This window comes from Vipera berus (genome assembly GCF_964194415.1).
Source record: "Vipera berus genome assembly, chromosome: Z".
Taxonomy (NCBI): domain Eukaryota; kingdom Metazoa; phylum Chordata; class Lepidosauria; order Squamata; family Viperidae; genus Vipera; species Vipera berus.
Genome location: NC_138205.1, coordinates 29273637 through 29290433, shown reverse-complemented (window position 1 = coordinate 29290433; position 16797 = coordinate 29273637). Strand labels below are relative to the sequence as shown.

General features: G+C 37.8%; 1 protein-coding gene across 2 annotated transcripts in view; it reads left to right on the top strand.

Moving 5' to 3' along the window:
- Nucleotides 1-16797, top strand: part of MYBPC2 (myosin binding protein C2) — a 70504-nt gene that overhangs the window by 48577 nt on the left and 5130 nt on the right. For both annotated transcript variants that reach the window (XM_081343114.1, XM_081343115.1), the window contains exons 20-28: nucleotides 1239-1427; nucleotides 2308-2442; nucleotides 3428-3595; nucleotides 4407-4495; nucleotides 8229-8424; nucleotides 10850-10989; nucleotides 12472-12631; nucleotides 13732-13868; nucleotides 15652-15838. In XM_081343114.1, coding sequence (XP_081199240.1) covers nucleotides 1239-1427; nucleotides 2308-2442; nucleotides 3428-3595; nucleotides 4407-4495; nucleotides 8229-8424; nucleotides 10850-10989; nucleotides 12472-12631; nucleotides 13732-13868; nucleotides 15652-15838 — 1401 coding nt within the window. The remainder of the gene's footprint in view (nucleotides 1-1238; nucleotides 1428-2307; nucleotides 2443-3427; nucleotides 3596-4406; nucleotides 4496-8228; nucleotides 8425-10849; nucleotides 10990-12471; nucleotides 12632-13731; nucleotides 13869-15651; nucleotides 15839-16797) is intronic.

Below are 16797 nucleotides of genomic sequence, written 5' to 3'. Positions count from 1 at the left end.
AAATGTTGGATGTCTTCCCTGTGACTGTGAGTTCATTTAGTGACTGTTCGAAGTTATAACAGCACTGAAAAAAGTGACTTATGACCGTTTTTTACTTACAACCATTGCAGCATCCCTATAGTCCCATGATCAAAATTCAGGCACTTGGTAACTGACTCATATTTATGATGGTAGCAGCGTCCCGGGGTCATGTGATTATCTTTTGTGACCCTCTGACAAACAAGGTCAGTGGGCAAGCCAGATTCACTTAACAACTGTGTTACTAACTTAACAACTGCAGTGATTCACAACAACTGTTATAAAAAGATCATAAAATGGGGGAAAGTCTCACTTTACAACTATCTCATTTAGCAACAGAAATGTTAGGCTCAACTGTGGTCGTAAATCAAGTACTACCTGTAGTTGAGATTTAACTCTTAATCTGGAGATTATAATTTTCCTGGGTAACGTTGTAAATACTCAATTTATGATTGCAACTTGAGTCAAAATTGCAATTGTAAGTAAAGTTGCCATATGACTTGACTCAATTTTGTGACCATTGTTACAAATATTGTTAAGTGAGTCACCATATTTGTTAAGCAAATCAAATGATTATTAAACAAAACATGGTCATAAGACTGAATCCAGCTTATCCAATGGGTGTCTTTTGCCCCAAAACAGCAAAATGTGATCATGTGATTGTAAGATGCTGCAACCAATCATAAATGTGAGCCTGTTGCAAAGCACCTGAAATTCGATCATATTATTGTAGGGGTGGTGTAGCAGTCATAACTTCAAGAATGGGTCATAAGTAAGGTTTTTTGGGTCCATCATAACTTTGAATGGTTCTTAAGTGACTGGTCGTAAGTCAAGGATTATCTGTATCTGAATGCACTGTGTATCCTTTTATCATTCCAAAAATGATAAAAATTTCTATACTCTAAGAATTAATATAGAAAACTACTGTATGGTCAACACAGTGCAAATCACTGGTTACAATTTTAGGCTGTAATAAATTCTATCCATATTAGTACAAATCTATTCCATTTTTGATATGGATACCCCTTCTTGCTTAGTGGAATATATATATATATATATATATATATATATATATATATATATATATATATATATATATATATATATATATATATATATATATATATATATATATATATATAATAGGTAATGATTTGGTAATGCTGATTAATGAAATATCTTCCCCCACATATCATTTTTTCCCCTCCTTTGCGCTCCAGGTTACCTGATGGAGCGCAAGAAGAAGGGTAGCATGCGCTGGATGAAACTGAATTTTGAAGTATTCACCGAGTTGACTTATGAGTCCACCAAGATGATTGAAGGGTGTCTCTATGAGATGCGGGTCTTTGCAGTCAATGCCATTGGAATCTCTCAACCCAGCCAGAATACCAAACCTTTCATGCCTATCGGTGAGCACAACGGCTGGCATGGGATGAAATACTGGCAAGGGCAGCGCATGAGCTAATAAGACACTGGAACAGGTAGAAAAGGTGGACTTGTCCTTTCCTTCACATGCCACTATTGAGCTAGATGTAGCAGCCAAAGAAGCCAAAGAGCTGCTGTTGGATCATGAAGAAGAGTTGAGAATTCCAGGTCAACAGCACAAGATTTCTGCTGGATATGGGGGAGATGAATTCAGATAGCATTTTCATGGAAATGATATAAGAATAACAGTTAAAATTTCCTGAGAACATATACCCAAATTGCAAAACTGTTAAATTTATTATTTGTATTTTCTGAATTCAACAGTTATACATATACATATATCACTATGTAAATGCTGATAGGGAAATATGTAAAATTGCAGGCCTGCTAAATGAAAAATATCTATATTATGAAAATGAAACCCCAAAGCATAGGATTTTAAAAAATGGTCACAGACTGAACATGTTATGGACATGTTATGGACATTTCTGTATGAATATTTATAAGGCCTTAGAGTCACCTTTTCAGTGAAATGGGTGGCATATAAATTTAATAGATAAACAAATAATAATTTGATTGCATTACTGAATCAATTGCAAAACATGCAGCCATTAGGGACAAGGGTTAAAATGAGTAGATTAAGAGGAATGCATGAACATTCAAAGTTTTAAAAAAACATTTTGCAATCTAATGTATCAAAAAAGGATACACTAGAAAAAAACAAAATTGGAGAAAGTAGGAGCAGATTGTTATTTCCTTATTGTCCATTATACACTAAGAAATGATAATTTGTGTGTGTTTGTGTATTTATATTTTTACTGTTATTATTTTACTAATTTCCCTCCCTATTCAATTCTGCTTCAGCCCCCACCAGTGAGCCTCTTCATCTCACTCTGGAGGATGTCACAGACACAACAGCCACCCTGAAATGGCGTGCTCCAAACCGAATCGGTGCAGGGGGCATTGATGGCTACCTCATTGAGTACTGCAAGGAAGGCAGTGAGTTTCTCTACCAGTAAAAGAAAATCTGAGTTTGTATGCTGTGCATGGCCCTTTTTCAGCTTTCTTATTTAAGCAATTAATTGATGTTGTTGTTTTTTTTAACCCCATTTATATCCCGCCCTTCTCCAAAGACTCAGGGCGGCTTACAATCTAAAGCACAAATCAATGTACTTAGCAATAGCCTTCATTCTATGTATATGCCTGCTTATTAGGGCTTTTGCCCCCCCCCCAAGCGGCATTATTACAAAATCAGCTTATTGCCCCCAACAATCTGGGTCCTCATTTTACCTACCTCGGAAGGATGGAAGGCTGAGTCAACCTTGAGCCTGGTGGGACACGAACCTGCACTAATTGCAGGCAGCTGGTGTTACTTAAGGATGTTGTTCCCCAGAGTGACGGAGGCCAGATTAATCGCTCCCTTTGCCTACTTTGCTGCTGCTGGTTTTTTCTTTTTCTTTTCATCTCTGGCAAGATAGTTTGTAATGGTAGTGGGAATGGCCTTGGAAGATAGGAAGAAGAGACACAGCCAAGGGGACATTCAGATAAAAGCCCCAAAGAGAATGTTGGTGTGGCAAACATCTCAGAAGGGACCCTTCCTTGTTTCTTGGGCTGTAAAGGGGGCAGGGGAAGAAATGATTTGCAAGATTCTGTTAATGTAACTTTACAATAAAGTGGACTTAGCTCATCTGGCTGTGCTTCTTATCTGGTCTGCCTCACAAGGGTGATATAGTCTGACCGGGCTAAACCTTCGCCAGCCCTATAGCAGGATCCACAATTGGAAATCAGGGATCAGATCAAACTTCAGCAGAATATACAGTGTTTCTCTTCTTTTATTTGCTGCCCCCTGAATATCTACAACATCATGCTTGGAAACTCACTGGGGAATACCCCTTTGGCCAAGACATTCAGTTACTTAAAAAATGGCTTCTGACTTTTCACTTATTCTTTATCTCCTAATCTTATACTCCACCCTCTTTCTCAGCTGATGAATGGATACCTACTAATACAGAGCTTGTAGAACGCTGTGGCTTTACTGCCAAAGGACTTCCAACAGGCGAGAAGCTTTTCTTTCGGGTAATTGCAATCAATATTGCAGGAAAAAGTGTACCAGCCGCTTTATCACAGCCTGTCACCATTCGTGAAATTGTTGGTGAGTCACTTTGAGTATTTGGAACATACAGTAGCTTGTTCTGTCTCCTGGATCAAATTGTCTTATAAGAAGAAATTTCAAGCTCCAATATGGCAATGGGGCGACCCAATACACATCAGATTCCTCAAAATGTTTGCCCCACTGTGATCCTATATCAGTTAGGGAGTGTTGCACATGATTTCCTCCTAAAATTTGCAAATAAAAGGTACTTTCCTATCTTGATTAAAAGCCAGTCTTCCTATTTTTTTTAATGGCTTCATGCAATTATTAATTGCATTCAAGTGTTTCCAACTAGTTTAGCCCCTGACTGATTTTTTTTAAAAAATATTATTAATAGTTTTGGGATTGCATAAGTCATCTTAGTTGTTCTCATTTTGGAATGAATAATTGGGGCACAGATTTTCTAGTCTGTTCTTTCAATTATAGCAAAAAAAAGAGTCCAAGTCACTCAATAGCTCCTTTCTAGCCCCACCCCCATAAGTTCGATATCAAGTCCTTACCTAACAGACTATTTCTGTCTTGTACTCTAGATACCGTAAATGCATCTAGCATCACTTTTAACTAGCACAGCCAAGTTGGAAAGAAAGCTGGACATGATGATTTGGGACATTTTTGAATTATTTATCTAGAAAATGATTCTGAATTTCCAGAATTCCACTCATATTTATGGCTCTATGCTAGTAATTCATAAAGTATGTCTATGAAATCACACATTTCCCAACGTGTTATTCTTTCCATTTTCCCATCCAGTGTCTTTCACCATGTGTTTTTGAGTTCCTTTCCTCACATACTTTCTTTTGTTTTTACATAGAACAACCCAAGATTCGTCTCCCTCGCCATCTTCGACAGACATATATCAAGAAAGTTGGGGAGCAAATCAACCTGGTAATCCCATTCCAGGTAGGCAACTGGTTGAAAACGTTGAGACACTTTCAGTACGCAAATTCACAGTATCATAGTCTTTTTGTGAGGTGTCTGGTTTTGCCGTGAAACATGGAGTAAAGCATTCTTTAGAATGTTTTTCCCCTCCTCCTATTAAGTCAAAGAGTATCTACTTCTGATTTAATAAGATTCCTTAGCAAGTGTCATCAAGGTTAATGATTATGGCTATAATCCAAACCTGGCCTCTCCTGCTTTCTCCCACTAACTATTAGAGGGAACTTTTCCCCTCAACTGCAGCTTTATTATGCATGTTCAATGTCAAATGGCATATTGTGCAGTCCATAATATTGTTGTACTATACATACACGTTGCTTTATAACTATATTTATTTAGAATTTTAAAAAGGGCTACATGTCTTGGCCAGTATTGTTTTTCTCTCAAATTGTCTACTGCATATGCAGTATTGGCTGGTAGAACGTGAGCTTCCTCTCTGCTTCTCAATCTTTCTTCAGCACACTAGCAGTGTCCAGGGTGTGTGTGTGTGTGTGTGTGTGTGTTTTAAAATCTGATGGGCATGACATCTTAGTCCGTCTCTGCTCCTTTTACACATATGTTGATATTGTACTAAAGGATCTGATACTATATTGGAACCCTGTAGATTTTGTCCATTCTTGCAGATGACACTCTTCAAGGTTCTCTTGATCCAGCAAGCTTGACTACATCACAGCTTTTAAATCCATCTTGGGGTTACCCACCAACTTTATTCTTTTCTAAAAACTAATAAGGTTCAATAGCCCACACTGTTTAACTCTATTTTCAGTTGTTAGCCCTACTCTCTCCTCCGTCAACATTCTCCTTTCCAGAGTTTCTTTTTTTAGAGTCTACCTCTGTCAGCTCAGCACTGCCCCTATTGGGAAATATTCCTAAGCTATTCTATTTTCACCTTCTACTTATCAGCAAACCAGAACCAAGTCTTTGAAAGCCCATGTCTGTGTGAGAGACTTGCAGGGAGGCCTTCTCTAGCAATGACATTCTTTTTTTCTAATTCAAAGTTTTATTAGTTTATAATATATGATACAATGGAAATACAAAAGTAAATAGCAGAAAAGATGGGGAAGGGAAAAGGGAGTAGAGAAGTTTTTTTTAAAATTTTAATTCCATTTATATCCCGCCTTTCTCCGAAGACTCAGGGCGGCTTACAAGCTTAGCAGTAGCCTTCATTCTATGTATATGCCTGCTTATTAGGGCTTTCATACACCCCCCAAGCGGCATTATTACAAAGTCAGCTTAATTGCCCCCAACAATCTGGGTCCTCATTTTACCTTCCTCGGAAGGATGGAAGGCTGAGTCAACCTTGAGCCTGGTGGGATGTGAGGTAAGGGAGAAAAAAAGGGCGGGAAAAAAGTATTGACTTCCGACTTCCTTTGGCGCAATAGGGAATCAACTTCAAACCTCAACTTTTTACTTCTATAAAATAATATAAACTAGCCATTTCAATAACATCAAATTATCTAGCTGGTAAAGCCCAAAATCAAAATTTTATTTTTTTCCACCTCAGGCAGAAAATCTAGAAGCAGTTTCCACGTGGCAATAAAAGTATTTGTATTCTTTTCTTTAATCAGTGCAGTCAGTTTAGCCATCTCTGCTAGCTCCATCAGCTTTTGTAACCATTCCTCCATTGTAGGAATCAATGTGGTCTTCCATTTCTGAGCATAAAGTAATCTTGCTGCTGTCAACATATATAACATCAAAGTTCCATATTTTTTTCCAGGTCTCTGTCCATTAGCTCCCAAAAGAAAAGTCTCTGGTTTTCTTTCTATATTTACTTTAAGAATTTTTTGTATTAACATGTGAATCCTACTCCAATTTTTTCTTGCTTTATCACACGCCCACCATAAATGGTAAAAAGTCCCCTCTCTACCTTTATATTTCCAACATTCATTTGAAATACCTTTATACATTTTTGATAACTTGTCTGGTGTAAAGTACCAACGCTACATCATCTTGTAAAAATTCTCTTTTAGATTATAATTTAATGTAAATTTTAATCCTTTATTCCACATATTTTCCCATTACTCAAGCTTTATATTACACCCAAAATTCCTTGCCCACTGAATTGTACAATGTTTTACTTTTTCATTTTCCAGATTTAAATTCAGTAACATTTTGTAAATTTTAGCAATAATACGTTCACCTCTAACAAACAGTAGGCTTTCAGATTCATTTATAACAAAATTAAACCCAATTATCTAACTCAAATCTTTCTTTCAATTGCATATATGTAAACCAATGGCAGACGTGACCTTCTGATTCTAGCTACTCCTTGGATTTGAGGGTAGGTTCACCCAGAGTAAAAGATATTATTTTACCATAAATCCACCAAATTGGCCTCATCACCATCCCTTTTCTAAAAAAAGGCTTCTTGCGGGGAAACCCAAAGTGGCACCTTTGTAGAGAACTTTGTTTTATATTTATTCCAAACTCTCAAAATGGCATACCTGATGAAATGATTATTGAAATGAACATTAACTTTGTCATACCACAGATAGCCATGCCAACCAAACCTTAATTCATAGCCTTCTAGGACCAGTAATCTCTTATTCTGAAGGTTCACCAATTCTTTTAGACAAACCAAACAACAGACATCAAAATACAGTTTCAAATCAAGTAAACCCCAACCCCCTCTTTCCTTAGCATCTTGCAATAATTTATATCTAATTCTCGGTTTTTCCCCATGCCATATAAATGGCAGATATCCGTCTGCCATTGTTTAAACAGAGTTTCAGTTGCAAGTATTGGTAATGTTTCAAACATTTAACATAACATTTATCTTTGGTAAAACATTCATCTTAATCACAGAAATTCTACTCAGTAATGATAAATGCAATTTGTCCCATCTTAATAAATCTTTTTTGATACCATTCCAGAGAGGCACATAATTATTTTTAAACAACTTTGTATTTGAATTTGATAATGTAACCCCCAAATATTTCGCCTTTTTCTCAACCCTAAACCCCGACTTTTTATTCAATATATCACCATCCTGTGCGGTCATATTCTTAATCAACATTGATGTTTTCTGCTTATTAATTTTAAAACTGGCCAAGGACCCAAGCTGTTAAGAAGGGAGTTTATAAATTGAGGGCCTTCGCTGATAATTTAGTGATATTTCTGCAAGACCAAAAAATAACATAGAATACTTGATGAGGAATCTAGCAATGACAACCTTGAAGGAACATAAATGTGAAATACTGAATAATAGCAAAAATCAAAATACTTCCAGGAGTATTTTCAAATTGTTGGTTCTCTTCTCACCTTCCTTTCCATCCTTCAAAAAATTGTAGAGTTTTTCACCAGCCCCTCCATTTAATAAGACCTATGGGTGTGGCAGGGAAATTTGCTAACATCTGAAAAATCTTTAAGGGTTCTCAACCATTAGCTCCCACTAGAAAATATCAAGCAGTGTCTTTTCTTCTTTGGAATTTTGGAATATATTTGTAAAAAAAAATAGCAAAGCACAGCACACCTATGAATAATGTAGCAAAGCAGAAAGAACTATGCCAAGTTGCAACACAAACCTCATCCACCAATTCCACCCTAGTATTGATTGAGTCAGCAAACCACTCTCAACCACTTGTACAAACTCTAATTTACTTTTTCTCTGTGGATCAGTGACATTCCCTTGGAAAATGAAAGGAGTGCTACTAAGTGAAGGCCTCAGTGCTAATGCTAAACATTTTATCCACTGCAGGGAAAGCCTCGTCCTAAGGTCACCTGGTCAAAGGATGGGCATCCTCTTGATCCCAAGGAGGTTAACATCCGTGACTCTGATTTTGACACCATCCTCTTCATCCGCAAGGCTGAGCGACATCATTCAGGCACCTATACCCTCTCAGTGCATATTGAGAGCATGGAGGACAAAGCTGATATTAAGATCCGTGTTGTAGGTAAGGACCATTTTGCCTTTCATAGACCAAACTGCAAACTAATAGAAAGAAAGAAAGAAAGAAAGAAAGAAAAAGAAAGAAAGAAAGAAAGAAAGAAAGAAAGAAAGAAAGAAAGAAAGAAAGAAAGAAAGAAAGAAAGAAAGAAAGAAAGAAAGAAAGAGAAGTGAGCAAGTTTGGGTCAGAAGAGAAAGAGTGTGCTAAGATGGACAGTCTCAAATTTTCATTACTGAGATATTTACATGTAAAGGTTAATAGTCATAGTTTCAGTAGATGCTGAAGTATACAAGCTGTTTCCCTAAACATTTTTGTGCAAACATTTGTCTTTAATTTCTTTAATGCTAATTATTTCCCACATCCAGCTCCCTTGAACATTTAGTATTATATCCTCATGTACTTAATATCTGTCTAGGTAGCCTTCCTATCCCTATGTAAACCACTCCTCTCTCTGTTCTCTTACCATACAATTAATACCTGCATTGTATTTTACTATGTACTATGAGAACAACAGGTATGCAACTTCCATTGACTTGAGGGCTTCTATGAATAGTATGCTGGGGAGCTGCTTTTGAAAGTGGCTAGGGCAACTTTGGGGAAGGGCCAAGAAATTCAAGGAGTGAAGTGGGTATCTTTTGGTGAGCTGCATGAATTATGGGGAAGATGATAAGTAGACTGCCTTATTAAAATCCACAAGCGGTGCAAGATCCTTTAATAGCTGTTTAAAGACAGTCACTAAAGAAAGCTAAACTTAGAGTTCCAACTTCTTACTATCTTGTAATTTGAGCCTTGAACCAGTCTTACAGAAACCACCTGTCCCCTTGCAGGTAAAATTATCTCTACTTTCTAACATGTATCTTTCTCTCTGAAGCATGGAGAGAGCTTGTGAAGACATGGGATATATGAACCTGCCTTCTATTTTGGCCCAGGGTTGTCCACTCTGACCAATAGTAGTTCTCCAAGATCTCAGGCAGAAAAATGTCTTTCCCATTACCTGCTATTTAATCCTTTAATAGGAAATGCCAGTAGGTGGAAACTGAGACCATCAGAGTGCAAAGCAGGGGCTCTGCAACGGGTTACTTGGCCCTTCCTATTACTGTGGTTGCTCTTGCAAGCACAGTGCAAAGAGAACTGCTGTTGGGAATGTTCATTTAGAACCTGTTACAGGCTTCTACCTTCCAAAGAATTGGAGAGACAGAAAGGGTTTGGCGATCAATCTTTCCCCCTTCCCTTCCTTTCTTTACACTGCAGCTGCTAAACTGTTAATAAGACTTAATCCATGCCCACTTCATTAGTTTCCTTGTTTCTGTGGGAAACCCAGATGCTTGGTGCTCTCAGGCTTGCAAGAGACAGAAAGCATTACACAATTTTGTTCAGTAAGCATGTGGGAACAAGTAAGAGGTGCAGAGTGGTCCGAATCTCTCTGACCTTCTGGGCTTTCTTCATCTCATTTAGAGGCATATGGCATCTCTTCAGTGTACTTACTTACTATCCTCTGGATGTTTTCTCCTTTGCTGAATGCTTCCCCCTTCTGTCACCTTGCCTTACCAGCTCTTTCCTTCCCTCTTGCAAGAGAGTGAGATCATATTCCGTAGCTCTATATTTAAGCATTCTTCATGGGTTAAGCCAAATGTCACTCCTCCCCGTACAGTCCAAAAAACTCCCTCTCTCCCTCACTCACCATCTAAATCCCAGTTTTGTCTCATTGAAGATTTGAAGTGAAATTTAGTGTTTTTCAACAGATTTTCTTGAGGGTTCTTTGAACAAGGAATAGATGTGACATGATACTGTCCTTATGCTGGCTCTGCATCCCTGCCAGCTAGAACAGGCTCCTCTTTTGCGTGCATTTATACATGAAGAAACAGCTTTTCCTGCATCTAGTTTGAATATTACTTTTAACTTCTTAAAGTATTAACTGGTGCAGCCTAGCAGACAGTGCAGGCATTACAGAGCAGGGATGACCTCCCTCAATTTAATGTTGAAGCCCTGCAAGCAGTCACTTCAGATCTTCCTAGCAGTCTGCTTGGTGAGGAAGAAAGGTGGGCGGGGGGGGGGGGAGAAGGGGAAGACAAGACAGAAAAAGTAGGAAATCAGATGCACAGATAGGGTGGGAGGTGGCTTCATTTACAACAGATATATAGAGATCCTTTTGCATATGCAATACAGATGAATAGCAAATAAATTTCAAGCTATTCTAATATAATCTAATGCACAATTAGAAATATAAACCACTACAAGACATTTAAAAATTATCTATACCATATATTTAAGCGTGTTTTTGAAAAATAAAAAGATTCTCTTTATTGCCCCCATCCACTCAATTCTTTCATTCTTATTCTGTTCACTTAGTGATTTTGAGTGTACTAAATAACTTTATGTTTGGGCTCTGCTATTTCTATAATAATGTGTCTCTTTGTCTATCCCTCTGCAGAGAAGCCAGGCCCAGCACACAATGTTCTGGTAAAGGAGGTATGGGGCTTCAATGCCTTAGTGGAATGGGAGCCTCCCAAGGATGATGGGAACTCAGAGATCACTGGCTACTCCATCCAAAAAGCTGACAAGAAGACCATGGTAAAGTCAAGTTTTTTCATAGCTCCTTTGGCTAACCTATGAACGTGTTTGACCCTTTCTGGCCCTTACTATGTGGTTGACAAGATGGCACATAAGCAATCAATTTTTTACAAGAGGAAATTAGAATGAAATTTTGTCTCTATGCTTGGTCGCTTACACTGACTACTGGTCTCTTTCCATATCCAAATCAAAGGATATCCAAATTTTGATTTTTAAAGATTTTTGTGACTTAAAACCAGGTCCATATGTTTCTACTAAGAAATTAAGAGCTTCAGTGATGACTCTTCTTTAAGCTCATTATCAAAAATGAGGTGAATGAATAGTATCAATAAAAGACAAGATCTATCCAGCACTGTTGACCAGTTCACACTCACACTCGCTCTGAGGCACACACTCAACTGATGATGACATAATGTGACCTGAACATATTATAAAAGAGAGGCATCTATAGATAGATAGATAGATAGATTCTTGGCACATCCTCGGTTAACATTCATTTAAGCATACTGGGGCTGCAGCAGGTTTACGGTTGAGATTTTCAGACAAAGTACATACCCACTATCACTGCAGGAGTTCCACTTGCCAGAATAATTCACTGTCAAAATCCAATTCAGTTACAGCTAGACAATCAGGCATTAATTCAAAGACTGCTGTGAGAACAGTATCAAAAGATCCAATTTATGTGCTTTGGGGATTTAGTGTAATTGCTGCTTTCTGCCAGAATGATATCTTAAGGAAGAGTGTCCTTTTCAGAAATGGTGTGTCAACTCATGCCATTGGTTTATTTTAGGCACTGTGTTATGGATCCTAGGAAGGTTTCTGAGTAAGGGGATATGATACAATAAATTTCTCTACTGAGATAATCTATGGACAGAAAAAGAGATTCATTCTCGGAACCCTCCTTTTTTGAACAAGGAAACATCAGATACACTTGTCATTCTATCAATTTTGCTTTGAGAAAAAAAAATTAGGTCTGTTGGGTCAGATAAAAAGAAGCTTTGGGTCCTCTGGATTACAAGCTTTTTGAGACTACCTCTTTCCCTCTTCATATCCCTTATGTGTATGTTGCATATGACAGCTTTTGATGGTGTAGGCCAGCATGTTCTGTTAGTTTGTAGTCCTGTGCATACTTAAGTACCTGGACAGCATTGATGTTCTCCATTTAAATGGAGGAGTATTTAATATCGCATTCAAAACATGATACACCATTGCTGCTGGATTTGATGACTAGCCTGTACTTTCTGCTGTGGAAGATCTGGGCATCCTCCCCCTCCCCCTCCCCTTCTCAATGTTGTACAGCAGTTGGGATTAGGTCATCAGTAGCAAATGTATGAAATCTGTGTAAAATCTTCACTACTTCATATGGTAATAATGTGTCTAAATACAGTGGTCAATAAGACATTTCTTAGTTTAGTCCCAAACCTATCTTATTCCCTATCTCCCCATCATCCTTTTTCTGTCTGTCCCTGATCTTACCTTCAGGAATGGTTCACTGTATATGAACACAACCGCCTTACCCGTTGCACAGTGTCTGATCTCATCATGGGCAATGAATACTACTTCCGGGTCTACAGTGAGAATATCTGTGGACTCAGTGAGCAACCTGGGGTCTCCAAAAACACTGCAAACATTCAGAAATCTGGTAAGCTCATGTATACCTAGATGGCTTGAAAAGATAGTGGAGCCAAAGAAATTTAGCAGAGGGGACTGACTTTTATCCCAAACTGAGGAAGAGCAGATATATCATCTCTTTCAAACACTGAATTCTTTAGTTAACTTTTACATAGTCATTATTTTTGCACCCCAGATACCCCCCAAAAGCCAATATTTATTAATCCATTATGTCCATCACAACACAGTACTGTCTCTGGATATGCTGACCAGGTGTTCCTCCAGTTGAAAAACAGGGACATGGAAAAATGGCGTTGAGCCAGCAATCCATCTGCCACTTCTACTCATCCTGTACTTGATTTGTGGTGATTTAAAAAGAGATCATGGATCAGTCACTGTGAAAGAAAAGCTGCAAAGTTGCCCTTCACTTAGTATAAGTAGTTTATTGAAAAGGAGTGCCAGTCACAACCCTAATCCTCAAGGGGATGGGAGGAAGCCAAGAAGTAGGGCAAGCTGAAAGTTTCTGTCAGTGGGGAACCATCTGCCTGCACAATCCATCACTCCTGCTAGAAAACTGTTTGAATCAGGATGGTAACAGCACGAGTACAGGGGGGATGGAGTGCCAGCTTTGAGAAAAGGGAAAGCTTGTCTAAGAGAGGAGGAACCTAAATAGTAACTCAAAGGAGAGATTGTTTAAAAATTCTAGGTTCTCTAGAGCTTTTTGGGGATGCTTGAGAACTTGGCCTATGGAACAGATAATAAGTTAATTTTCTTTCTACCAGCTTGCATGTTTGCAGACTAGGTTAATAATATTCTTGGGTCAGGAGAAATATAAAAAAAATTAAAATCACACTTGGCAAAGAAATTTATTCTGAGGAGGAAATACTAATATGTACCTAAAGATGCCAGTTACAGGAATATTTGTGTAGATTTTTCTTAAAATCACAGGTCACTGCTTAAATAGACTGCATCGGATTTATGTGAAAGAACAAAATCAGCAAAAGTCATCCAGGAATTGTTCTTATGTGTGTCTAATCAAGTCAGTCCCATTCCATGACATACCAAGGAAATTAGAGTATAAGATTGCAGCTAGAATCCACTGATGATCATCTTGGCTTTTTATTCTTCTAGGCTTGATCTCTAAGAAGTATAACTATAAGGAACATGACTTCAGCATGGCCCCCATATTCTTGACTCCACTGGTAGACCGAACAGTAGTGGCTGGCTATTCCACTGCCCTGAACTGTGCAGTGAGGGGACATCCTAAAGTACGTACCAAATAAATAGGAGACGTCCAGTTGTTGGAAGTCAGCTGAATGATGCAAGAGAATAGGAAAGAGCAGAAGGGTGAAAAAAACAATGGTTTCTACTTTATTAGACAATCTTAAAGTTAACCTTGAATTATAAATAATGAGAAAATAATATTACATCTGATTCAAGAATTTATAATTGGTATTGAAAGCAAGAGCCATTGTAATAAATAACGAAGGGATATCGAAACCAATCTTAGGCAAGATATTAGGGTATCTTTTTTTAATGCACGTTGTGTTTAATTAAACAAAATAACTCATATATACATTCATTTTTAATTGTTTTCTTGTGTTTTGTAAATAATTGTTAAATAGCTTCCAATTTACGTGATATAGCTCCTCCATTTGGGAAGTAATTAAAAACCAAAAGATTTATAAGAGAAATAAGTTTCTATAGCCAATCTGCCAAGACATCAGCTTTTGCTGATCACTATTCTATGACCATGATGGATTTTAATAATTAGCATAATGCTATGTATTGTTATTTAGTCTGCTGCCAACATTTCAAAATCCATTGCTTAACCACTGCATGGTTAATATGTCTGACCGTTTTAGAAGGATCATTCATAAATATGGAAAAGAAAAGTGAGAAGCGTATCTAGGGTGAATTGGCAGATGGGGATTCTTGAGTCCTTCCCTTGCTTGCTAATTCTCCCCAGAAAAGTTTTCTTTTTCTACTTGGAACCATTTTTTTTTGTCTCAGCTAGACTCCCAACTAAATAAATCAGGCGGAGGGGAAAAAATTCAGACCATTTTGTGAGAGAGAATCCATAGAGTGTTCCTCTCTGTCCTTACATGAATATATGTCTGCTGAGCTAATGTGTAATTCCCATCTTATATTTATGCTTGGCAAGTTGCCTATAGATGCCTGAGAAAAAGCACAAAGAATCAATGAAGAAAAGGGAAAGAAAAAGGATAAAGAGTAGGTAGAGGGGAACAGCTGAAAGTAGAAAGAGTTTCAGAGGACCCAGATTGTTGGGGGCAATTAAGCTGACTTTGTAATAATGCCGCTTGGGGGTGTGTGTGTGAAAGCCCTAACAAGCAGGCATATACATAGAATGAAGGCTACTGCTAAGCTTGTAAGCCGCCCTGAGTCTTCGGAGAAGGGCGGGATATAAATGGAATTAAAATAAATAAATAAAATAACAGGAGCCCTGCTGGAATAGATCAAATGTTTATACTCTTTAAGTGTTCTTCTCAAGTTGACCAGCCACGTGCTTCCAGGAAGGCCATTTCAAAATGGCATCAGGAAATACCACTACCTGTCATCCTTTGTAAATGTAATATACTGCCTCTGAACATAATGGTCATGTGTAACAGGTTTCTGTAGACTTATTCTCTGTGAGCTTGACCAATCTGATTTTAAAGCCATCTAAGTCAGTGAGCAGCACCACATAATTGTGGCACTACATTCCTTAAAATTCAATATACATTCTTTCTTCTGCCCTGGCTCTTCTTTCAGTGGGATGCATTGTCTCCTCGTTAAATTGTAATATGTGTGGTTATGGATTTGGAGTACTGGAAGGACAGCCAAAATGCAGCTTTAAGAACTTTACTAGAATGCACAAATAACATATCTAAATTTTTAGTTTGATTTTGGCGTAATCTTCAAATCGAAATAGTTTATGGAATTATAAAATTTTATGATAGAGTGTATGGCCTTGGGTTAAAATAGAGTGTGATGGTGAAGGTATTTGATTTGGATTCTTTTCTATTTTATCCCACTTGTGTGCATTCCCAGCCGAAGATAATCTGGATGAAGAACAAAATGGATCTCAGTGGGGACCCCAAATTTCTGCAGAAAAACAACCAAGGAGTGTTGACTCTCAATATCCGTAAACCAGGTCCTTTTGACAGTGCCACCTACTCCTGCAAAGCCATCAATGAACTGGGCGAGGCCGTAATAGAGTGCAAGCTGGAAGTCAAAGGTGATTTGGAGTAACAATGACATGGCCTGAAAATGCAGCAATGATATTTATCAGATATGTAAAGCAGAAGCTGCAGCTATGCCTCTAACTTTTTCCAATGATGGTTCACACATAGGATCCCAATATTAATCATTGTCTAGAATTGCCATCCTTTGCTAACTCACTTTTATTGAGCATGTCACTCTTCTTATCACATTTATGGGTTTTGTAATTGTGGTCTGGTGTTTCTTTGTACTTGTTTTTTTTTACAAGAAAAAGCTTTTGCTGCACCAACACCAGCTTTGTTCAGCATGAACAAGCAAAGCATTATTACATCTTTTACAGAAGACTGGACCATTAATTAAGACCTTCTTGATTGTTGCTTCTGTGGCTTTTGCTTCCCATTCAAGGCTTTTGGGCATTAGTCATGGCTAGGCTTTTGAATGGTTTCTCTGCTTGTATGTGTGTGTGTGTTAATTACAGGTTTACTTTTTCTTCTTCTTTTTCTTTTATAGCAAAGTAACTCTTTAACCCAAAAGGAAAGGAAATAAATAATGCAAAGAAATACATTATAGGCAGCTCTTACCGCTAAGAGCAGAACAGAAGCTGATTAATAATTCATTATTAAACTTCAGACATGGTCACAGAGGAAGGAATTACCCCAGTTCAGACTAGAATCTTTAGATAACGAAGAATCTTTTTGCTCTTATTCTCCCTTGTGCACTTTCTTATGTTATTCAAAAGAATCCTCTGGGAACACAATGCACGATAGAAACGGACAAGGAATCAATAACTTGGGCAGGATCTACCTTACAACCTCTTGCTCTTGTGAGGCATGATGGCTACATCTCTTCTAAAGGCATATTTTGCCCAAGTAGATAAGTGATTAATAGAAGAATGCAATACTTTCTGGTTTTGCCACCTGGTTATTTGGGATACCTCATAACAGTGGAAGAACAAAGAGATGTTTTTTAGCAATC